The following is a 22222-nucleotide window of genomic DNA, read 5'->3' on the forward strand; positions in this document are numbered from 1 at the left end:
TGTCACAAATAAATATAAAGAAATTAATGGCTTTGCAGCTTTATTTAAATGTATAAATAACATGTGTATAAACTGATAAACTTAGACTTGACAACAGGAAATCTGAAACTTTGTAACGGTTTAATGTCTGCTACTGTAAATCTGTTGTCTGTGAAGTTTCCTTACTCAGTTCTACATCAAAGCCACCCACAAGCAACACTGACATTCAGAATTACAAGAAGTCATCACATGAAAGAGGCTGCAAACATCAGGATGGTTTTTGAAGTCCCACAAAGGTAAAAGAAGTGAAACAGCTCCAGGATACAGTTTCTGACATCATTCATTGCTTGAGGAAATGAAGAGAGGTTTACAAGTAAGCAAATTACTAATTATGTTATTAATTCAGTCAATGTTGGGTGTACTTTGGGGATTAATGAATTAATATATAATTATGATTAATTAATATATAATTAGATGATTAGAATAGAATAGATGTGAAGGGAAAAAAAGCAAGTTTCTGTTGTTTTTTTGCAACACTGGATTTTTAATCAAATATTAAGTAAACAATTAGACGGCAAGCATTCAGTGTCGCGCTGACCTAGTAGGTGTGGCTGTTATTCCTCTCTTCCTCCTCCTGCCCACTACCTGTTCGGTGCTGCTGTTTGTGCATGGCCGCTGATTAGACCTTGGGTGCAATCAACAACCAAGCACGGCCTGGTGTGCGCCGCCCTGCCAGGTGAGCCACATTAGAGCAATCAAGGGTGGGCGTGCCTAGTAGACCTTAAAATGCATGCAGCAGTCATTTGACCCGTGTGCGACATACTGAGAGGACAGCAAACAAAGTACGATCCACTTTTCCACTGTGAGGAAGACTTTGAACAAGACGGGCTATCGGTAAGCTCAGTTGTGCAAATGTTTTACGCTTAGGGAAATAGTTGCTGCATTTAAGTTAAAAAAATTATATTGACAAAAAAGAATGTTTAAGTTTGAATAAATTGTTTGTGCAGTTAGTGTTCCCACATATTTATGTTACTTAATATTAAAAATAGTTACCCCAAATCCTTGGGTGGATCGTAAAACTAGTGAATAAATGTTTGGTTTTGATTTAAAGAAAATAATTCTTTGTAAGGAAAATCCTTAGTTAAAGTCTCTATTAAAATGTTTGTGAACTCTAAAATGTATACTTTAAAATACAATTGTTTATAAAAAAGTGTTAAATGCAAAGAAGACACATTGTGTATATTTATTTAAGAACCACAGTTAAATTAACACAGTTAACCACATGGTAAATGGCTTTACTGAAGTGTATTTTGTTATTTCATCTGTCTTTTGTGTAATGCATGTAATTTATCTGAATGGTTAATGAAATGTTCTTTATTTTTGTGTTGAAAGGTTTTTTACCTGCTGCTACCTACCAGCTATCAAACTAGTTGGTCTAAATAAAGTTGAGTGAAATTCAAAGTCTGGTCTTTTTCAAGTGTGGACACCTCAGTCAAAGGAACACTTGACATTCAGCTTTAATTGAAGGGGTTTATAAAAGTTGTGAATTTACTTGAAAATCCTTTGTAGTGAATAACTACCTTAAGTCTAGAATCCATGGACATCAACAAATTCTGTCTTCTGCCTTGAGATGATTTGCCTTCAGTAACTGAATAGATGCTCCGTACTAACCCAAACGTTACAACAATTCTGTCACTAATTAGCTAAAATAAACTAATTTAAATGTATTAGCGGCAACAACCAACAGACCATCCCAGTGACATAATGTTTTATACAGGCATAAGAAGGTGCTACACATGCTCAGTCTCAAATCTTACACTTTAACCACTTAAGCATTTCTTCAATCCAGTGTCACAGACAGCGTTACAACTTTTTATATGCTTCCTTTAGCTGGTATCATTCAATCTTTTAGCGACCTGTCTTATCATTTTTATGCTGATGACATTCAGCTCCATATGTCCTTTAAGCCTCATCTGGATAGGCTGTCCACCCTAGTCCAGTGCTTAACCCAGGTTTCTGATTGGCTTTCAAGCAACTACCTCGTTCTAAATACTAACAAGACCGAGACCATGATCATAGCTCCTCCTGAGCTACATTCTAAAATCAGTCAGGTTCTTGCCTCTTTCTGTCAATCTGTCAAGTCAAATATTCGAAATCTTGGAGTAATATTTGACTCTTCTCTGAGCCTTGACTCTCATGTAAAATCTTTGTCTCGTTCCTGTTTCTATCATTTAAGAAACGTATCTAAACTGCGACATATGGTTTCCTCAGCTGAACTGGAAAAGCTCATTCATGCATTTGTGTCATCACGCTTAGATTACTGTAATTCCCTGTTTACTAGCTTGGATAAATCATCTCTCTCCTGCCTCCAGACAATACAAAACGCAGCAGCCAGATTACTAACTCGCTCTACTAAGCGTGTTCACATCACTCCCATCTTATATTCTTTACATTGGCTCCCAATAGAGTTTAGAATTCGCTTTAAAATTCTTGTTTTAACATACAGAGCACTAAATGGCCAGATTACTTATACAAGCTTCTTATAAAATACACTGCTGCTCGTCATCTCCGCTCACAGACTCAGAGTCTCTTAGTTGTTCCCCGTACACGACTAATGACAAAAGGGGACAGAGCCTTTCAGTCTGTTGCACCAAGGCTGTGGAACAGTTTACCACTACAATTACGTTTGCTTGACTCTGTGGATTCTTTTAAAAAAACAGTTAAAAACTCCTCTGTTCAAACAAGCCTTTTGTTTATCTACATATTTTATATTTTTTACATTATTTACATTTGATCTTTTACATTGTATATAATGTCTATTGATTTTATTGTTTTAATATTTGTGTACAGCGCTTTGTGATTGTCTGTCCGTGAAAAGCGCTTAATAAAGTTTACTTACTTACTTACAACTATTTCAGTTTTTGAGAGCAGCGCTCCACAATGTGTGTTAGCCTTGATATGTGTAGTGTTTCATGTCCTCTTTAACATTAGAAAAAGTGCAAGTTCAACCATATATATTTTTTTTCTGCATGATAAAGAAATGCTGCTGAAGTAAATGAACTCCATCTGCATGACTCTTTGGAGTTAAATTGCAAGAAATAAATGTATAAAATTACAGAAAAAAGTTGTGCTAGCTTATTTTCAAGAATGCCCAGAAACTATAAAATTGAAAGATTTTGTTAATTCACAGATAATGTGAATTAATTTTTTAGTATTATTATTACAATTTGAAGTTCATCATTCTACAGTGAGAAAGATTATGAAAAAAGAAGAAGCTTTAAAACAGTTGGCAGTATTCCCAAGAGTCAATTCACCCCAAGGTCAGAGAAACTGCAAGAATAAAAAGCGTGACATGTCAAACTCTACAGGCACAGTTAACACATTAGACGTTAAAGTTCATGAAAGTGCAATTATAAAATGAACGAACAAATATATCTCGACCTTAAACTTTTTTAAGTATACTGTATGTTGGTGTAAAACCTCTATTTCCACTCATAATTGCAGAGCTTGAAAACAATGTGACTTCTTCTGACTCAGGACTTCCTTTAGTTAGATGTTGTGAAGATCTTCATGCACTTGAGTTGTCCTCTGAGGTCTTTCAGGCCTGTTGGTGTTGCTGAGCTGGTCATTGCATTCATTCCTGTTGCTTTGGACACTCCTAAACCTTTTACTCTTTCTCTTCATTTTTTTTTCCAGTATAATGATGTCGTTCTTCACACTGAGATCTCTTTGAGTATCACATTTAAAATTACAATGAAAAACTATAAAATTCAAATTTGACACTTGGAATCAACAGATATTAAGTCTGCTTCGTTTTTTTTTTAAATAACACCCTGTCAATAAATTGTCCAGTTAATTCTGAGAAAATGGGTGACTGTGTAGAAAAATTGCCGCAATTTCTTCCAGCAAATTATGAACCTCATTACGCACATGAACTTCCTCTTGTAATCAAGGCATGAAGAGAAGCATCTATGAAGTCCCAGCAAATGCTTAAAAGCTAAAATGTAAACAGAAGTACTGTTATTTACTCCACGACTTTCACGTTTTTCATGAGAAATAAGATTCAAATCTGAACCAGCTTCTTGATAAAACATTTATATTCATTTAAAATAAAGTAGGAACAATTTGAGTGGACAAAACAGATACTTTACAGTTTGTCATATGTTTCAAGCCACAGTAAGAACGCACGTCACATATATGAGAGTAGATTCTTTTAAAGTTTTACACACAGCAGCTGACAAAAAGAGTACAACCCAGTGACGATAGTGATGATGATCATGCTTTGCTCAAAATCAGTAATATCTCAGCTTCTTGATAGAGCAAATTTCAGCACCTGATAAAGTAGAGCAAGATAGTTCCTGAAAAGTGTCTGAAACTGATAGAGAATGAAATAGGTTTCTAACTGAACCCACACGGAGAAGGAAAAGAGTCCAGACTGACATAGAAACTGAAGCCGGGTTATTACTTCCCTATAAAGATTTTAGAGTTGCGCAATTGTTGACAGACACTGTGGGAAATGTGGACTGGATGTTATCCAATAAAAACAGGAAGCGAGGAGAGAAGAACACGAAGGAAACAGTTTCTGTCGGCACAGTTAGGAACAACAAAGGAAAAAAATGGTGTGAAATACAACATTTCAGTTGGATAATATAAAACTTTACATTGAAACACAGAGTTTCGGTGATAAATCTTTTAATGAACGCCTCTGCAGTTATGCAACAACTTAATTTGCAGCTTTTTTGTTGATTGTCTCATTTGCACAAAAGAAAAAAACGAGACATAACACATCTATGAAATATTCATGTTTCTCTTCTAAGTGAAAATAAAGATCATTCTTGATTCATGTGTTATATGTACATTATTCGACATCTCACTTCTGTTTCATTCAGATACAAGCACATTTAAAGTAGCCAAAGTCACAGAAATTGGCAGTCTCTGTCTCTCGTATAGCTTATATATATATATATTTATATGATCATATAATCTTCATACATTTGGCAGTGTAGGCTGACTGCTACATACACATGTGCATGAAACTTATCATGTAACGCTACAGGAAAGTACAAGATTCAGCTGCACCCTGCTAACCCCATCAACCCCAAACACCAAACATTGTTCTTTTGCTCCATAAGACATCTACCGATTTCCCTGCTCAGCTCAGTCGTACTCCTTGTTCTAAAATCACGCTGACTAATTAGATTGAAGTCGAACAATCACATGCTGCAACCCACTAACAGCTACTGCAAGTGTGTCACAAGAAATACAGCCGTGACCAAAGCCCAGCGAGGAAAACACTGCACTCATTATCTGCCTCCTCTTTGGCTCCTTTAGCATGTTTTAATCAAGGGAAAAACTTGAGCGCTTTATATTTTTTGATTGTAATTAATATAACACAAGTTGTCTGGAGAGAAGAAAGGCTCTCATTGTTTTAATTCAGTGTTTCCGACTGTTGTACCCCCAAAATAATGAAAGACAGTGATCCTGATGGAAGAACACATAATTCTGAGTCTCCTTTGGCGGTAATAAAAAGTATAATAAACATGGTGTGCAATAGATAATTAAGAGCACACTCACAAGTATAAAACAAAAGAATCAGGCGGATTCTTGCTTGGAAAAACTGACAGATTTGACCTCAAATAGAGAACAGAAGAAGGGCTAATAAACAGTCTGCCATGGAGCAATCTTTAGAATAAACTACCCTTTGATACCTTGTGTGACTTGTTGACATTGTTTCCTCCTTTCATTTTAGACGTGGCAATTTCTAGTCATGGATCGCATGCAAAACAGGCAGGTCACATGCTTGCCGCAGCTGCTCGTCTGTCTGGAGAGCAGGCACGACAGGCAAAAAATAGCTGATAAGACGACTCTCCGGCAATTGAAACAAGCTGCAAACTAGAGATCATGCCAGTTTTCTGATGCTTGTTGAAGAGTGATTGGTTTGCTGATTGATTTGAGCGTAAGGCCTTTCAACAAAACTGGTAGTTGTTGGTCTTCATCAGAGGCTGCTCTTCTTCTTGGTGGTCACAAGACTGGTCACAGGGGCTGTCGAAGCACTCGTCACACCCTTCACCCTCCGTGACCTGCTCCTGCACATTCTGGTACATTAACTGCGGAAGAGGTATCATCAAGATGGTGAGAGTTATACAAAACATGATTACAGAGTTTATATTTTAGACTGACATAAATAGTGGCATTGTGAGTATCTTCAGTTGGAACAACACCCAAACAGACATTATCGCAAAGAATCTAAATCGTGTAATTGGTCTTGGACTTCACAACTAAATTTGCTGTCTCTTAAGGAGCATTAAAAGAAACAGGGTTTCCCGAGGTCATCTTGGCCGGGCCGCCACATGTTTTTCTCCCTGGGTGCTTTCTCCCACACTGCACATGCAGACTAACTCACCTGTCCCTGCTCAGGTTGGTCCCCAAGTAGCCTTTGAATCATGTGACAGATTTTGCTGAAGGTGGGACGCTCTGTCGGCTCCAGATTCCAGCACATCTTCATGATACCGTAGCTGAAATCAAAAAGAGTTCTTTCAGAGAAACAATTCATGGTGTACATTAAAGGGGTTTTGCACTCTTATTTTCACTCCTCAGACTGTGTGGTGTAAAGCCGAGTTAGATGAATAAGGAGAGGCTTATGGAGGCGGTGACGCAGTTAAAAAAAAAAGACAGACTTGTTTATAAGGACCCCTGCCCCTCCAGTTCCATTTAGTTGCCATGAAATAGCAGTTACATGGCTCTCTAGCTTTGAGATCATGTGGCTAACAGGCAGAACTGAGGCCTGACTCACAGCAGAACAAGAAATGAATTGGCCCTGACTCAGATTCAGTCTATTTCCACAGCACATTTATTCCTGGCTAGTGTGACATGCCATGGCAAATCAGCACACACAGATGTTAGGGCTGTATCGCAAAAAAATAAAATCGTTTTTTTTTTTAAATTTCGATGGCTTGCAAAGTTTGGAGTTTGGACTTATTTAGTTTTAGGTTTGAGGTCAAGGGAGAACCCAAAAGCAAATGAAATTCATGAATAATGGAAGTGCATTATGAGGTTATCTCATCTGTCGGTTATTTCAGATGTCAGATAGCCCGCGAGACTGCAGGAAGGGGAAAAAATAGGATCTTTGTTCATTCATAAAGACCATTTAGAAAGCAGACTGTTTGAACTTTGGGAGGCTAGCGCCTATTCACAATCAGCTACATTAATAAGTCTGTTATATTAAATTAACCTATTACTAGTCAAAAGTCACCGCATGTTATCAGCTGATCTCACTGGTTAGTAAGCATAACTATTGCTTAACTACGTGTCAGGAGCTGATACGAAGGCCTTTAATTGGATTATTTGTCATTGTATCAGTCGTAAAAACTCTGCTGATAGTCACTTGATACGCCCGTAAAACTCAACTGATAATCAGGTGATGGTTAGCAGGATAAGAGCCTCAGACAAAATAAAGTGTTTGAGAAAAAGGGGAAGCAGTGACTCATCCCTGAATGAGCCATGCTGCTGAAGTGTCAAACTTACATTTCAGGTGGAGCAAAGTCTGGTTGGGACATCTGGTAGCCACGCTTCACCATCTTGTAGAACCTAGTGTCCACAGCCATGCTGGGGTAGGGGCTTTTGCCTAGTAGTGAATAACATGTGATTTTCAGCACCAACCCATGAAATAAATACAAGCACAGATCACATGTTTACGCATTCTTACCTAAAGAGAAGATCTCCCACAAGAGGATGCCATAGGACCAGACGTCACTCTGAACGGTGTACACGCAGTCAAAGATGCTCTCGGGAGCCATCCACTTCACTGGCAGACGTGCCTTTGCACAAAACAACACACAAACAAATTAAGTGATTTGCAGTGGATACCATGTAAGCAATATTTAGCTCTTATCAGATCAAATGCTTACATTGCCTTTCACCACATAGTTGGAGTCATTCATGATGTCCCGTGCCAGACCGAAGTCACAGATCTTTGCCTCTCTGCGACTGGTCAGGAGCACATTCCTCGCAGCCACATCTCTGTGAATACACTGCACACACGCATTTCACACAGTTTGTTTCTGCTTGTAGAGCTTTGCCCAGTGAAAGACAATAAGATCAGTGGAAGGCTTAATTTAGAACGAAAGATCTCCATTAAGAAATGTACAACGTCAAACTATGACTAAATATGTGATGGGAAATACCCATCATAAGCCCAGAGGAGTGGTTTAACACACAGGGACGCTGTGTAAAAACAAATGAAAGCTGAAAGCAATGTTTTTGTAAGACATTAAGACCCCTTTTTTTTTAAACAGCAAAAAGGAAATAAAAAAGATTTTAAAACTGAAAGAAATATATGATTTTGATATCAGCTTTAAAAACATGGAAAGGGGACTGGTCACAGCAGGTTGTCTCACCTTATGAGATAAAAGATTTCAAATGCATTCTTTGTCACATTTTTTTTTAAATCAGATAATGCCTCATATTCATAATTCTTGCTATGGAGCCACACTCCAGCAATACATGCATAATGTGGGTTTGCATTTTTATGTCCATTTAAAGCTCCCCCTGTTCCCATAAAGATTTTTAAATTAGCCAAACCACAGTTCCTCTTCGTTGTCTATTTTTATTGGAATGTCACTTACGGATTAAAGATCAGCCATTGCTCCTTGTATGATTTTTATAATGACATTATGTATCTTAGATAATCTACTATCTACATCATCTGCAATATTAAACAGAGAAACATTATCCTAAACTGTTTGGTGACGCTCTCCACATTGTTACTTCTAAAAGTCTGAGCCTTTCCTGGAAGCTTCTTAATGAAATCATGTTACACCTGCGGTCAGTTAAATGGCCTGTATTTATATAGCGCTTTACTAGTCCCTAAGGACCCCAAAGCGCTTTACATATCCAGTCATCCACCCATTCACACACACATTCACACACTGGTGATGGCAAGCTACATTGTAGCCAGCGCGACCCTGGGGCGCACTGACAGAGGCAAGGCTGCCGGACACTGGCGCCACCGGGCCCTCTGACCAGTTAACCTCACATCCATCCTGCTTTCCAATGCATGATTTTTTTTGTCTCTGGTATGAAATTGAAATCATGAAATAATTTGTCATATAAAAAAACAACAAAGTTTCAGCATTGTTGTGTTGTACTATTTCAAATTAAATGCGGTGCTGTAACAATTTGTGAATCACATTCTGTTCTTATTCACAAACCAGAAAGCGTCAAATTTCTAATTTGTTAATGGAGTGTTAAACTCACATTTTTCCTGGCCAAAAAGTCGAGGCCCTGAGCTACTTGGAAGGAAAATCTGAGCAGGTCATCAATATCCAGCGGCCAGTCACCACTCTCCTCACAGACAAGGTCTAGAAAAGAATCAGATAGGAATAAAATCCTGCGATCAGCACACTGATCTGATCATTTTCAACAATTTAAACCTCAGGCTGATGACGAGCTTACCTTCAGATGATTCCACAGTTGGCAACTCTGCTAAGCGGCTGGGTCTCATCTCCAAGTAGGTGCTCGAGGTTTCACTGGAGATCCCGCTATCGCTGTTAAAAGTAAACAGAGATATCAGTGCTTGGATACATTTCACATGTCCTCTTTCATTAAGTGTGTTTGCTGATGTACCTTCGAATGAACTGCTTCTGATTGCAGATGTTCTTGTAGTCGGTAGAATTTTCCATGATGTCGGGAATATTCATGACAAAGTTCACAAATGTCTCTGCCTTCTGGCGAAGGAAGTTCAGGAGGTCGCCGAGGCTGCAGTACTCAGTGATCACAAGCACTGGACCTGATGAGGAAACCCGCTATCTTATGACGCTTGCATGCTTAGTTAAACAGGATTTTCCATGATATGGATGACTTCTAATTTTAACACAAGTTTTTGCAGTATTTCCGTTTCATCTGCGTTCTCTGACCTCCATAGGTGCAGGCTCCAAGTAGGTTGACGATGTTCTGGTGGTGACCCAGGTGACTCAAGATCTTCAGTTCAGACATTAGAGCCTCCCTCTCATCTGAATGGGCACGGGCTGCAGAAACAGGTTTTTTTTCAGAGGTCTAAATATAATGTCTTTTACACAGAGTCAGTCTGACTTGCTCATGTGGACAATAACCTCTCAGTTAGGTCCTATTTTCCATGAAAGATCTGTCACGCTCAACTCAAAAAAACTCACAGTGCAACAGTGGATCCAAACCTTTTAACATTTTCACAGCTACGCGCATCACATTGTCTTCCTTTCCCATTCCATAAGCAGTGGCCTCAACAACTTTTCCAAATGCGCCTGCACCCAGGATCTTCCCTGTTTGTAGAGAAAATACACAGAGGAGCATTTTGACTTCAACCTAGTCTGCAATTTACAATCAAATATTCAATTATTATTATTTTGATGTAATATAATGAGAATTTAGTCAATTTGACAAACACGTTGCACACCTAATTTGAGCTTGTCTCTAGGGAACTCCCACTTTTCATTGTAGGGCAGCTGCGTGGGGTCAATGAAGGTGTAATTGTTCCCATCTCTCGCCTCAATGATCTTCCAGCGGATCTCATACCTCGGTTTCTTAAAAATAAAGTCAGTAAAGAATGGAGTAACTGCTTTCATAAATGTTTTTGGGTGTCATATTTGGATGTTGGAGATGCTTCTTACAGTTTATTTTGCGATGTTATTTTTTAAGAATTGACTCAACCTACCTGCTTGTATTTGTAAAACAGGAAAATGAGGAGCACAAGAAGGATGGTCAAAATCGCTGCCGCTCCAATCAGAAGGGAAGTAAAGGGCCAGTCTGTTCATAGAGAGAGATTTCAATGTGAGTTAACCTCATTAAGACTGGCTGTGTGACATACAAGCTGATGTCCTTAAACAGAATTTATCTAGCACTTGCATATTTATTGAGGATAATTAATAAACATGCTCAGAAAAGAAGAGAAATAACATTTTTTTTTCTTTCCATGAAAGAAACATTAGATTAGATCTGAACCACATCCAGTAATGGTACTCTAGAGAAATTAGAAATTTAGAGAGCAGCCTTAAAATGGACATATGATCGAGTGCTCACCGTTAACGTTCACAGCAAGAGTGTCACTGCTGACGCCAGCGAGGTTGAAAGCCACACACTCAACCGTCATCCTCCTGTTGGAAAACGCCACAGTGAGGACGCTTTCCACTTCCACAGCCCCGTACTCCTCCCTCTGGACCTCCACTGTAGGAGCTCGGAGAGGGATTGCCAGCTGCAGTCCAGTATTGTTTTCATTGCACCTGCACAGATAGAGAAAGGCAATAAACTGACAGAAACGTCAGTGCTTAACCTTATCTCAGAGAGAAATCACTAAAATCACTACAGTTTGTGTTCATTCACAGGGTCAGAGACTGGGTGAGGTCTTTTATGCGCAGTTATACTTACGTGGGTCGGATTCCAAAACACTGATACCAGAGGATTCTGGGAGGAGGATAGCCATGCGAAGTGCAAGTAAGTGTGGTTACATTTTCCCATTTCACGACAGCAATTGGTCTCTCTGCCAGTGGGAAGAAATGAGGGGGAAAAACAATAATTAGTCAACAGTGAATGATCGAGATATACGACCAGTTGACAAAGAAAAAAATTAAACGATGTTAGTTTGTGTTTCTGTCACGTACGATACATCTGGACTTGAAATGTGATGGATGCGTTGGTCATTTCACTCTGAGCATAGAAGGTGTACTGGCCCTGCTCCTGTATATTCATTCTTTTCAGCTGCAGAATAGCATGGTATCTAAAACAAAAATAAATAAATGGTGAAAAAGAGGAATATCTACAGAACCAGAAGTGACTAATTTGGTGTCTTGAATTCAGACAGCTCCTATGCATCATTGGTGAAATAAAAAGAGAACAGCACTCTTCCCTCTTTGAGTTTCATGACCTGAGGAAATATAATGACCTGGTCAGATTTACACAGAATGCAAGGACAGCAAATCTCAAATTTAGTAAAACTTCCTCTTCCTGTAGTACACTTGATTTTCGCACTTTTCTAACTGTACTGCTGAGATACCAGAATGATGAGTAGGGGTATTGCACGTTTCTTTCCCATGAAGCTATTTTAGTCCACCTGTTGTTGTATCGGATGAGCTTGTTCTCCTGTGTGGCTGTGTTGAGAGATGTCGGCGTGTCCCATCTGTGCTTTGTGATGTGGGGGTATGCTTCGATGAGCACGCTGAGCTCCAGATCGTCTCCCTCGTTCACCTCGACCGAGAGGCCCTTGTGGGCCAGCTTAGGCGACAGCTGGGGTGATAGTCTGATGTAAGGCTTGTCTGCTCAAACAATGAAGAGACAAACATTTTATTTTATTGAAATCATTAAACAGTTTATAAAGTGAATACTTTAGGCTCTTCTTTATAAATTCCAAGAGGTTTTAGCTGTTGGGTGTTTTTTTGTGGCTTACCCACAACCAGCAGGTATGTGGTCGAAGTGTTCACCCCTGCTTCGTTAGAACCGATGCAGGAGATGTTTCCTGTGTCTGCCAGGTTCACAGCAGCAATAGTCAGTGTGCTCTCTATGTCCAGGCGATTTTCACCATTGGAGCGAACTATCTCAGTGATTTTTGGGACCTGAAGACAAATACATAAAGATGTTTAAAGAAGAAAAAGAAAAAATTAAAATTTTGATTAGTATCACTGTAAAACGTAGAAATATCTTGTACTGACTGATTTGGTTGTGTATTTCCAGGTGACGTTGTAGTAGAAGTTGGGATTGTGTGTTGTGCATGGGATCTTGAGTTCTTCCCCAACTATGCGTACATATTCCTCTGTCTCCAAGAAGACGTATGGAGGGAAACGGAGCTCTAGAAAAAGAGAAAAATCATACCCAAATGTCAAAATAGACACAAGTGGTAATGGGCTGATTCTTATATTTGTGTTTTGAGTGCCTACTTGAGCACTCAAAGCACATTTTTCTACACCTAAGTGCTTTCTATCTAATATTCACACATATTCAAATCCTATAAACGCATCAGAGAGCAACTTGGGTTGAGCATCTTGCCCAAGGATACTTAGGCATGCAGACCAGAGACAGAAGCAGCCAGTGACTGAACCACCTGCTCTACCTCCTGAGTTACAGCCACCCCAGACAAGTTTCAGTTTAGAGGAATTCTAAAAAAAAAAAAAAAAAAGCTTTGGGAAATTATTTTTCTCACTCTGAATGACATTGATGGAAAAGGCCTTAGAAGTCATCTCCACTCCGTTGACCCTGGCCGTGCACATGTAGTCAGCATTAAAGCTGGGGTGAAGGCTGTGGATGAGAATGCCACGGTCTCTGAAGATGGTAAAGTTCATTCCTGGTGGCACAGAAGTGCCATTGTTCATGCGCAGGCTTATGTCTGTAGCTTCTGGGTTGGTCAGTAGGCAGGGCAGCAGGTAGCTCTCACCCTCCTTCGCTACCACCTGCAGGGATGTGCTGCTGGTCCAGAAAACATGACTTGGATCTGGAAGAAGGATTTTCAAACAATTAACTAATGCGAAACTTAGCCTGAACACTAATAAACATCCAGCTAAGCACAAACTTCAGGAAGCTTGCAGCAGAACAACAGAAGCTCACCTTTTACATACACATACACCGAGGAGTCACGATGGGACCCGCTGGTGTAATAACACTTGTACGTTCCAGTGAATTCTGCGGTGGGACGTTCGACTTTAAAAGTACGGACACTCCCATTGCCCCTGGATATGTAGCGTCTGTGTTTGGGTAGTCTGGTTTGCCAGATTACAGGTGCTTCACCCTCACACCTCAGATCCAGAGGTCTTCCAGCTCTGACCACCACCTCAGCGCTCTTAACCACCTTGGAGTTTAACTTGATCACTGGACGCCTCCACTCAGCTAAAAATAAGAAAATGGCACAAATTAAAATGACATAGAAAAATAGGGTAAAACGATTTAATGAACTGAATTTGTTCCTGATGGTCTCTGAGGGTTTTTATTTATTTATTTTTTTTTGTGTTGCATATTATTTTTGTTCTCGCCATTTCATTATCTCATCTGCTCTGTGACTCAGAATTATTTTAAGAGTATGATTCAGGAAACAGATTGAAGACTCTTGGCTCCATCTATACTTGATACTTCTGCTTTTCACATTGTTGTTATATCTCAACAGTGGGGGTAAAAAAAACAGTTACTATGGGAAACTTCAAATATTACTGCTGTAATTTTTGCTTAGACCCTTTGCCTTTGACATCAAAAATAAAACTAGAGACACATTTAAGAATTTTAAACACATGAGAGCGGAGAAATATTTATTAGCCATTTCTGAGGAAGGGATTTCGTGTAATGGGCCAAACCCTGAGGGGTTAATAAAGCATATTTTTTTGCAACAAAGAACACTGATTTCTTTGATTACTTTGGTGAGAATCTGGACGTTTTTAAAAACTGGATAGTGCATTACGCCAAATTACCGACACTGGAGAAGCTGAGACGTCTTTCCAGTTAGAGGTCATAAAATTTTCCATTCGGCCTTTCTTACAGTGCGTGTTGAATCTTGAAGCAGAACTGAGATTCCACGTTCAGCATTTTGTATTCGCCACATAGCACAATGTAAGACACTGAAAATTAAATGTCATGTGAAGCCAGCATTTTATTTCTGATGTCCTGCTCAGCAGTGTAAACAGCTACCTTTGCCCCAAAGTCCTTCAGCTGTTTAAAAGAGCTATTCATGCAACCTCAATATGACCCATTATAAACGTTATACAATAATCAACCAGAAAGCAAAGCTAATTCATTCAGACCTAACTCAGCGAAACAAGAGATGCTTTTATCTATTAAAATGCAAATAAATGAAATTGCAATTGGATGGCTGTCGGGTGATACTTATATTTGTGATGTTAAATATTATCACAAGAACAACCCTAAACCCCCAAAACTGAAGACAATCAACAGCTGAGAAGGCTGTCAGCTCTTCTCTGCTGTGAGTACAAGTGCATCAGTCCAAATATGATGAGTATGTTGTTGACATGTTTACATCTCACATTTAAAAACATAAACAGATGAATGCTATTTTCTGTAAGCACATTTAATTTGATTTCACTAACTTAATCTTTTAGTGTTACACAAACTTTACTCACACAGTACTTTTCATTCTTTAAGTCTATCGGGGAATGTGACAGTTACGTGCTTTACCCAGTCATCTTTCACATCTAACAAATTGTGGTTTTAACATGTAAGTCCACATTAGTTTTCAAAAACAAGACAAAAATGAAAAGCAAACATCTGATATAAGGGGGCAAAATCACAGCAATTGAAATTGTTGCTTTTCAGAGCTTACCTGAAGCAGTGGAGGCCACAAGCCACAGCATAAGGTAGGACAACATCCTTGATCAACTCAGACCTGGAGTTTAAACATTGTTACTTATTAGCGCAGGAAGAAAAAACCTGATTTGTAGTGATGGGTGCGAGCTTAAAAACAAAACCCCCCAAAGAAGCAACTGTTGCTATCACTGAATTTCATCTTTTACTTCTTTCTGAATGATCAAGAAAAACACTGAACAAACTGTTTCCATTATTATTACCAGTGTAATAAAACCAGAATTGAAATATTCAAACTTGAGATCATAAAAACAATTAAAGAATGACATACCCCGAGAAAGAATTTCATTGGTGCATGTATTAAAAGTAAAGAGTCACTCTAACTTGAAACACAGAATTATGAATTATAGAAGCAGCCCATATTTCTTTCCAGTGTTTTCACCTGCAGATGTCTTCAGCTTGGATCTAATAACTTCCCTGAGTCAGAAGTTTCCAGCATCCAGAGCTGACACAGCTGAGTTCCTCGTTCCCTTTCTGTGCGTCTCCGCGCTCCTTCTTCTTTCTTGTTTACAGGCTTTTTGCCACAAGTCACACAGCAAACAGAAAGTTGTCTTGAGAGCAAGTGGTAGAGGGGTGGAGGAACAATGTGTGTGTGTGTGTGAGAGAGAGGCGACGTGTTGGGGGTGGGGGGGCAGTCAGCATATCATGCTCAACAAATTAATGAGGCAGTGTCAATTGGCCTCTGAAAGGCACAATAATATCGAAACATCCGCAGAGGTGAGACCAATCATCTTCATTTCCGCTGAACTTTGGACATGCGTCAGGCTTAGAAATGCAGCTCGGTAATAAACTGTGAAAATGGAGAGTGAGAAAATTAAATCACAGAAATATTACAGAAAGTTTTCCTTTTTTTAATGTGCTTGAGTTTCATTAACAGCAGAAATGACAGTGAGAGACACCAAAGAAAACACCAGTTATCCAAGCAATACTACGATTATACACTTTATTGTCACATTTACAACATAGAAAATGACACATATAAAAAATACATTTGTAAACGTTAAGAAGAGCTTTGGTACCATAGCTTGTGATAACAGTGATCTTGTGCATTTTACATAGAGTAAGAAAGGCTACAGGACATAAAAAGACGTGTTCTTCCTTTAAGTGGTGAATTACGTTGAAACACAGTTAGTGTTATCCAAAGCAACAGAAGACTACAGGTATTTTTTTTTTTTTTTTCGATTTTTTTCATGTGTACATATTTATGGCTATCTATTTCTTGAGCAGCAGCCCTTCATATGCAAGCAACAACAGCCCGAGACAACAATCAGTCTATACAAAGGCACTCATCTGTGCCATCTTGTGCTAAGGCAGTGATATGCTGTATTTATTGTTTTCACTTGAGAGTCACAGAAACTGCATATCATAATCACTCTAACATTAGATCCCCAGTTGCTGCGATGTAACTTTCACATAATTGAAATTATTTTTTTGTTATGAATATCCACATTTTCTACATAAAGTGCAAATCTGGCACAGAACTATGAGTTAAGCATACAGGACAAAAAGTTTTCATACACACACATCACATACAAGATAATATTCAAAATACACAAATAAAAACACAGACGCTGTGGCATATTAAACTAAAAAATAAAGTATATCTCACATTAAAACAGTGCATGTGGAACCTGTTTGTATTTACTACGATTAGTCCTCTTGACTGTACCCAAGGTAAGGTTTTCATTTATATATCGCCATTTCACATCTGATCATGCTTTAGGACAAAATGTTGTCATGTTGTCGAACTTGTCATTTAAAGGCAAATTAACTTCTTTTCAGGTTCTTGAGGATGTTTAACCTCTTACCTGAAAAGCCTCTTTAGCTCTAAAAACCCTGATGTGGGCTAGCAGGTCTTTAACCTCACGCCTGATTGTCATCTGTAGGTGGTCCTCATCATGTGAGTCATTAGGGAAACATGGGTGAAACTCACACTTTGACCCATGCCTTGGGTCTGGTGATCCTAAGAACTCACATGATAACAGGGTGGGTGAGCAACTCTTAGGACTACCTCCAAGGAGCCTTTCAGATGAGAGGTGAAATGTCTTCAGAAACCTAAATAGAAGTCTAGTTGGCTTCAATCGGCCACTTAAGCCTGTTGCAACGTGGACGAATTCTACACAGAAAAATGGATTCGAGGTTTTCTCACAATATTGTGTCAATGATTTCGTACTTTTTAAAAAAAGGAAATGCAGCCTACTTTTGAACAGTGAATATGGGGAACAGTTGTTGATTAGTTATCTAAAAGATAAAGCACTTATTTAATAAGGCCTCATAAGCCTCACTACACGTTGTAAACTAAGTGTAAATTGTGAGGAGGGTACCGCATTAATTTGTAGCAAATTTCCTAATACAACCGAATGACAGAAGACAATTTTGTAGTTAACTACTTGTAGTTAAAAAACAAAAGAAGAAACTTTCTGTGTGCTTAGTGAAAATACAGAGATTTCCATCTCAGTCTCTATGCTACATTTTAGTTTATTCACGTTCCCTTTTCAGCCCCAGAAAGGAAATCTGTTTCCTCTGGGCTCCTACATCTGGCTACAGGAAGCTGTCTTCTACCTCAGGTGTCCCGGAGGAGCCCAACAGAGCGTCTCTCTCGCTGGTCTCTTCCAGCCGGTCCTCCTCTGGAAGGGTGTCAGCAGTGTCCTGAGACATGGAGTCGGTCTCCTCCCCCACAACTACAGAGCTGAAGGTGAAAAAAACCATTCACAAGTTCACACAGTGCATTTAATCACAAAGTCGTACACAGACGGCTCTTTTTGAGGTGTTGTTCTAGATGAAGTATTTCAACATGAACTTGTTCATAAAAAGGTTCATAAAAACCACCAAAACATATATTGGTGGTATAAAAGCCCAAGGTGCTAGCTGTCTTATTATATCCGTATATATTATTTTCATATGCCAGCTAAATGGTGGATGTTTATTTGGTTTTTATTACCAAATATGATCTAAAAAAAATCAGTGATCTGTGTCAGTGATCTTGGACAAAGGTTACAAGGTAAGACTTCAAATATAAAACAAAAACATTTCCATCACTGGTTTGGATCACTCCCAAACTGGGAAAAAAAATCTATGTTCAAGTTAAATGTGACTAAAACTAAAACTTTGGTGGTTCAAACATTCATTTTCTCATTAATGCTGAGTGTGTGATTATCTAAGCAGTAAAAACACTTCTCCATAATACGGCTATTGTTTCAGCTCAACATCTGGATGAGTGGGTGTTTGGATGAAAAAACTGCTTGGGTTAAGCAAACACGAATTCATCTTTGTTTCAATCCCTGCTCTTGGCACACATTTGCAGCATCCTTTCAGTGACTCTGTACCTTCCAGGACTTTCCGATGGCACGTCAGTGAAAGCGTCTTCTGGCTTCGGGTCCGGAATGGGAATGATGTACTCGTTGTATGACGGTATGACTTCCTGTGCCTCTTGTCTGAAGTCTTGTCTAGGCCTTGAGTTTTGGTTGTAGGCATCCAGTGGAGATTGGAGTGTGACAGGAGATGGGGTGCCAAATGCTGGGTTGGTGATTGGAAAGGGTGAGGTCAGCCGAGGTTTGGTGCGGGCGACTGCCGGGTGGTCACTCTTCGTGAAGTTTTCGTTGGCTTGGTTGTATCTCTGTTGTCAGGAGAGAGAGTTTGATTACCTTAACAGCGTAGGAGCAGTCTGATGAGCTTGTAAGAAGAATGATGATGAGCATTTTAGTGAAATTACTTGTGTTTTTTATTGACTGTGACAAACCTAAACTCAGGAAGGGGTAATTTCTTTAACCTCTGATGATGATTTAATATATTCAAAAGAGAGCTACATCAATAGTCTCCAAGTCACTAGTTGCACTCCATTTGACAGGAAGAGCTGTCATATGGAGTGCAACTACTGCGCTATGATGCTCCTGCTTTTGGCACCTTGCTTCACACTTCAAGGTAGGTAGTGTGGCATTGGTGACATTAGCTCATTATAATAATGAATGCAATAAAAACATGGAAAATGTCATTCATTTACTTATTATTACTTACTGGAATAAATAAAATATTACTAAATAAATCATTCAGTATTTCTATTCTGTTTTCTGTTTGTCAAAAATATCAAAATTGTTAGAAAGATTTTTAAATATTGTGATTTCATTTTGAGGTTATATTGCCAACACTTTCTGAAAACACTTGCAACATATGTAATATGTGTTACTTATAAAATATGTATTAATGGTAAATGACTGTAAAAGAGTTTAAAAATATATTTAAATCACTGTATTGGTGGGAGGTAATACAAATACTGAATAAAAGAAGGGGTTAGGGTTTAGTGTGGAACTGCTTTATTTTAAAGAATAAAAAACAAGTAACTATTATTGCTAATGTCATAAGGTGACTGAAAAAGAACTTAAAAAACACCAGATTTCCATCTGAGTTTGGCTGAAGCAGAAGCATAAAAATATAACCATAAAACTGAAGTACAATTTGTTTTTGTTTTTTTACAAATTTTTTACAGTTCAATTTTAAGGTTAAAGTGAAATTACTGTGAAATTGCACCAATGTAAAGTACTTGAATGCTTGCCAATATCTCATCCAGCTACTAGGAAGTGTTATTATGTACCTTTTTATAGCTGTCTGTCAGCATATTCCCCACGCTGTGGACCAGAAATGAGAACTCGGGCCTTTTCTCATACTTTTCATCCCAGCATTTCTTCATAATCTCATAACTGCAACATGAGCAACATGAAATAAGGAAATAAGTGTGTTTCTTTTCAAAAGTTGTTGAAAAGGCAAGAAAATGTCACGGTGAAAGTGAGACTCACACGTCATCGGAGGCATGGGTGGGTTTGGCCATTCGGTAGCCTCTCTTCAAAGCACTGTAGAATAATTCATTCATGGGCAAATCAGGGTAGGGGGTCCCTCCTGCAGAGAACATTTGAGATCATTCAAAAGCTGACTTAGAAATCAGAAGCAAAGGCTAGGAATCTAATTGAGATCTGTATCCAACATAATGCAACCTTGCACACAGAATTACATTGTTTCAGCCTATGAGACACTGAGACATTGAGTGAATTTAATGGGTTTTCCAAGAAGCAGAACACTGACTTATTATTTCAACTTCAGTAAAGTAAAGTATTTATTCTGACCCAGATCTGTGAGAAAAATTGACCCATAAAGTCCAGTTAATTTCACATTTAGACAAGGAAATACAGAGAATTTCGTAAGTGTCTCGCTTACAAAAGCGGATTGTATGTTTTCACCACTCTTGCTTACAAGTGCATATCCTACAAACTGTCAACTTTGTTTTTATGGTACTTTCAAAAAAATGGTGAAAGGATGCTTAAAAACAAACAACAAAAAACTCACAATACTCTGAGTAAGGAAATGCTGATTTCAAAGCTTGACTGTGCCTAATTGGAAGACTGACCTCATATGAAGCTTCAAAGAAACTGGTACGTACTTGCAATTAGACATAGAACAGAAGATTTGCCATGGCCTCCTATACTCTCCTTTACTGTCACATGGAAATTGTATGTCTCTTTATTGGTTACACTTTAGGATAGAGAAGTTTGTAAAGAGTCCAGGAGAGTTCTAACCTGAATTGAAATTAAGATTAATACACTAACAATTCTGTTTTGCAGTGTTAGTCAGTAAGTGACTGGCTGCTCCCGTATGGGATTAGAACGATGCCCCCTTATCCCATAGTCCAGCCTATAATGCAATTCACACTTGTATATACGCAGCTAATCAACGTCGTTGACAGGCTATGACAGCGTCCTTATGTGCCGACACCTGTGTTTTAGCTAGCAAAGCGGCGTGGCTGATGTGGAGTGAAGCCACGTTAATGACAACGTGTACAATCATCTCCGATGATTGTACACGTTGTGTGGACTTTATACTAGTTTTGGACTTTATACTAGAGTGTGGACTTTATACTAGTTTTTAAATTGTGTCGATAGGCCACGTAAAACCAGAGTTATGATAAAAATATCTGCAATGTTTGGTTTTCTTCCTGAATATTATCATTGTTTATATTTACTGCAGGAAGAAACGGTAAAAACAGCGTTTTATTAGGAAAACGCTCGAAAGCACTCTCCGCCTGTGAGCAAAAACAACACCAAAAAACCCCACCCTTTCCTATTGGTGGAAAAATGTACCATGTCGACAAATCAAAAAATGATATGGCAACATGGTATTTAGATGTTTAGGAAGAGGGAAGTTTTAGGAGTGACGGAGGTGTTTTGAGATGTGAGAGATTTGCAATGTTTAGCGCAAATCTTGTGTAGTTAGTGTGTAGTGTAGTCAATAGTTTTGTTGTATGTCAGAACAATGAGGCGAATACTGAATGCTACAGGTGTTACAGGAGTGATACAGCTCCTGTTGTCAGGCCTGCAGGTATCAGGCTGTTGTTCTCCTTTATCTCATAGTGGACAGAAATTATTTTTTGGAGTGGCACAAATAATTTGTGTGGCATCAAATTTCATGCAGAAGAGCTGATTGTTCTGTAAATAGTTTGAAATGTATATTTAAAAAAACACCATGGCTGCATTTTTAAGTAAATAGCTGCAAAAAACTTTTCTGTTTGCATAACTCAGTTACTTTTTTGAAGAAGTAACTATATAATTAATTGCCCAACATTGGTCATTATACACTGTACAAAAAGAAAAAAAAAGTTTTGTTTTCAAAATTGGAGTTCAAGTTATTTTTACTTCCAATAGTGTTAACATACTACACAGGACATGAACAAGATTTTTTTTAATTTTCATTGTAAGTGGGTTAAAGCAGTTAATTAAAAGTAGTCTAACAAAAATGTAAATGCTGTAATTTGATTATTTTAATAATAAATAATAAATATAATAATAAACCATGTAACTTGGATGCTGGCATGACCACAGTGCACACGTCTGCTGTTGCTCACACTTGTCCAAGGGATCGCTCAGGGAGTTTGTGTGTT

At 38.5% G+C, this 22222-nt stretch overlaps 2 protein-coding genes across 6 annotated transcripts in view; both read right to left on the minus strand.

Moving 5' to 3' along the window:
* Window positions 1-4654: 4654 nt before the first annotated feature.
* csf1ra (colony stimulating factor 1 receptor, a) lies at window positions 4655-16009 on the minus strand. Of its 3 annotated transcripts, none has more exons than XM_085293046.1 (22): window positions 15683-16009; window positions 15260-15322; window positions 13543-13821; window positions 13142-13429; window positions 12654-12790; window positions 12392-12557; window positions 12059-12260; window positions 11610-11725; window positions 11377-11488; window positions 11032-11231; window positions 10667-10758; window positions 10409-10535; window positions 10149-10274; window positions 9894-10004; window positions 9604-9766; window positions 9433-9524; window positions 9235-9338; window positions 7887-8009; window positions 7685-7796; window positions 7504-7603; window positions 6383-6494; window positions 4655-6086 (listed from the first exon to the last, which is right to left on the minus strand). In XM_085293046.1, exons 2-22 carry the CDS (start codon window positions 15303-15305, stop codon window positions 5946-5948), a joined length of 2949 nt encoding a protein of 982 aa, XP_085149172.1. In that variant the 5' UTR covers window positions 15306-15322; window positions 15683-16009; the 3' UTR covers window positions 4655-5945. The 3 variants fall into 3 exon arrangements, with proteins under 3 accessions (XP_085149172.1, XP_085149173.1, XP_085149174.1); XM_085293047.1 differs by having other exon boundaries at window positions 15572-16009; XM_085293048.1 differs by having other exon boundaries at window positions 10170-10274; window positions 15683-16007.
* A 220-nt stretch (window positions 16010-16229) lies between these two features.
* Window positions 16230-22222, minus strand: part of pdgfrb (platelet-derived growth factor receptor, beta polypeptide) — a 29137-nt gene continuing 23144 nt past the window's right edge. For all 3 annotated transcript variants that reach the window (XM_085293045.1, XM_085293043.1, XM_085293044.1), the window contains exons 20-23: window positions 20091-20190; window positions 19889-19994; window positions 18627-18916; window positions 16230-17989 (exon numbers count right to left, since the gene is read on the minus strand). In XM_085293045.1, coding sequence (XP_085149171.1) covers window positions 17842-17989; window positions 18627-18916; window positions 19889-19994; window positions 20091-20190 — 644 coding nt within the window. In that variant the 3' untranslated portion in view covers window positions 16230-17841. The remainder of the gene's footprint in view (window positions 17990-18626; window positions 18917-19888; window positions 19995-20090; window positions 20191-22222) is intronic.

Source organism: Mchenga conophoros, linkage group LG2, assembly GCF_057382185.1.
Source record: "Mchenga conophoros isolate Kocher_MC1m ecotype Shallow Benthic linkage group LG2, M_conophoros_male_GT1.1, whole genome shotgun sequence".
In the NCBI taxonomy this organism is placed as follows: Eukaryota; Metazoa; Chordata; class Actinopteri; order Cichliformes; family Cichlidae; genus Mchenga; species Mchenga conophoros.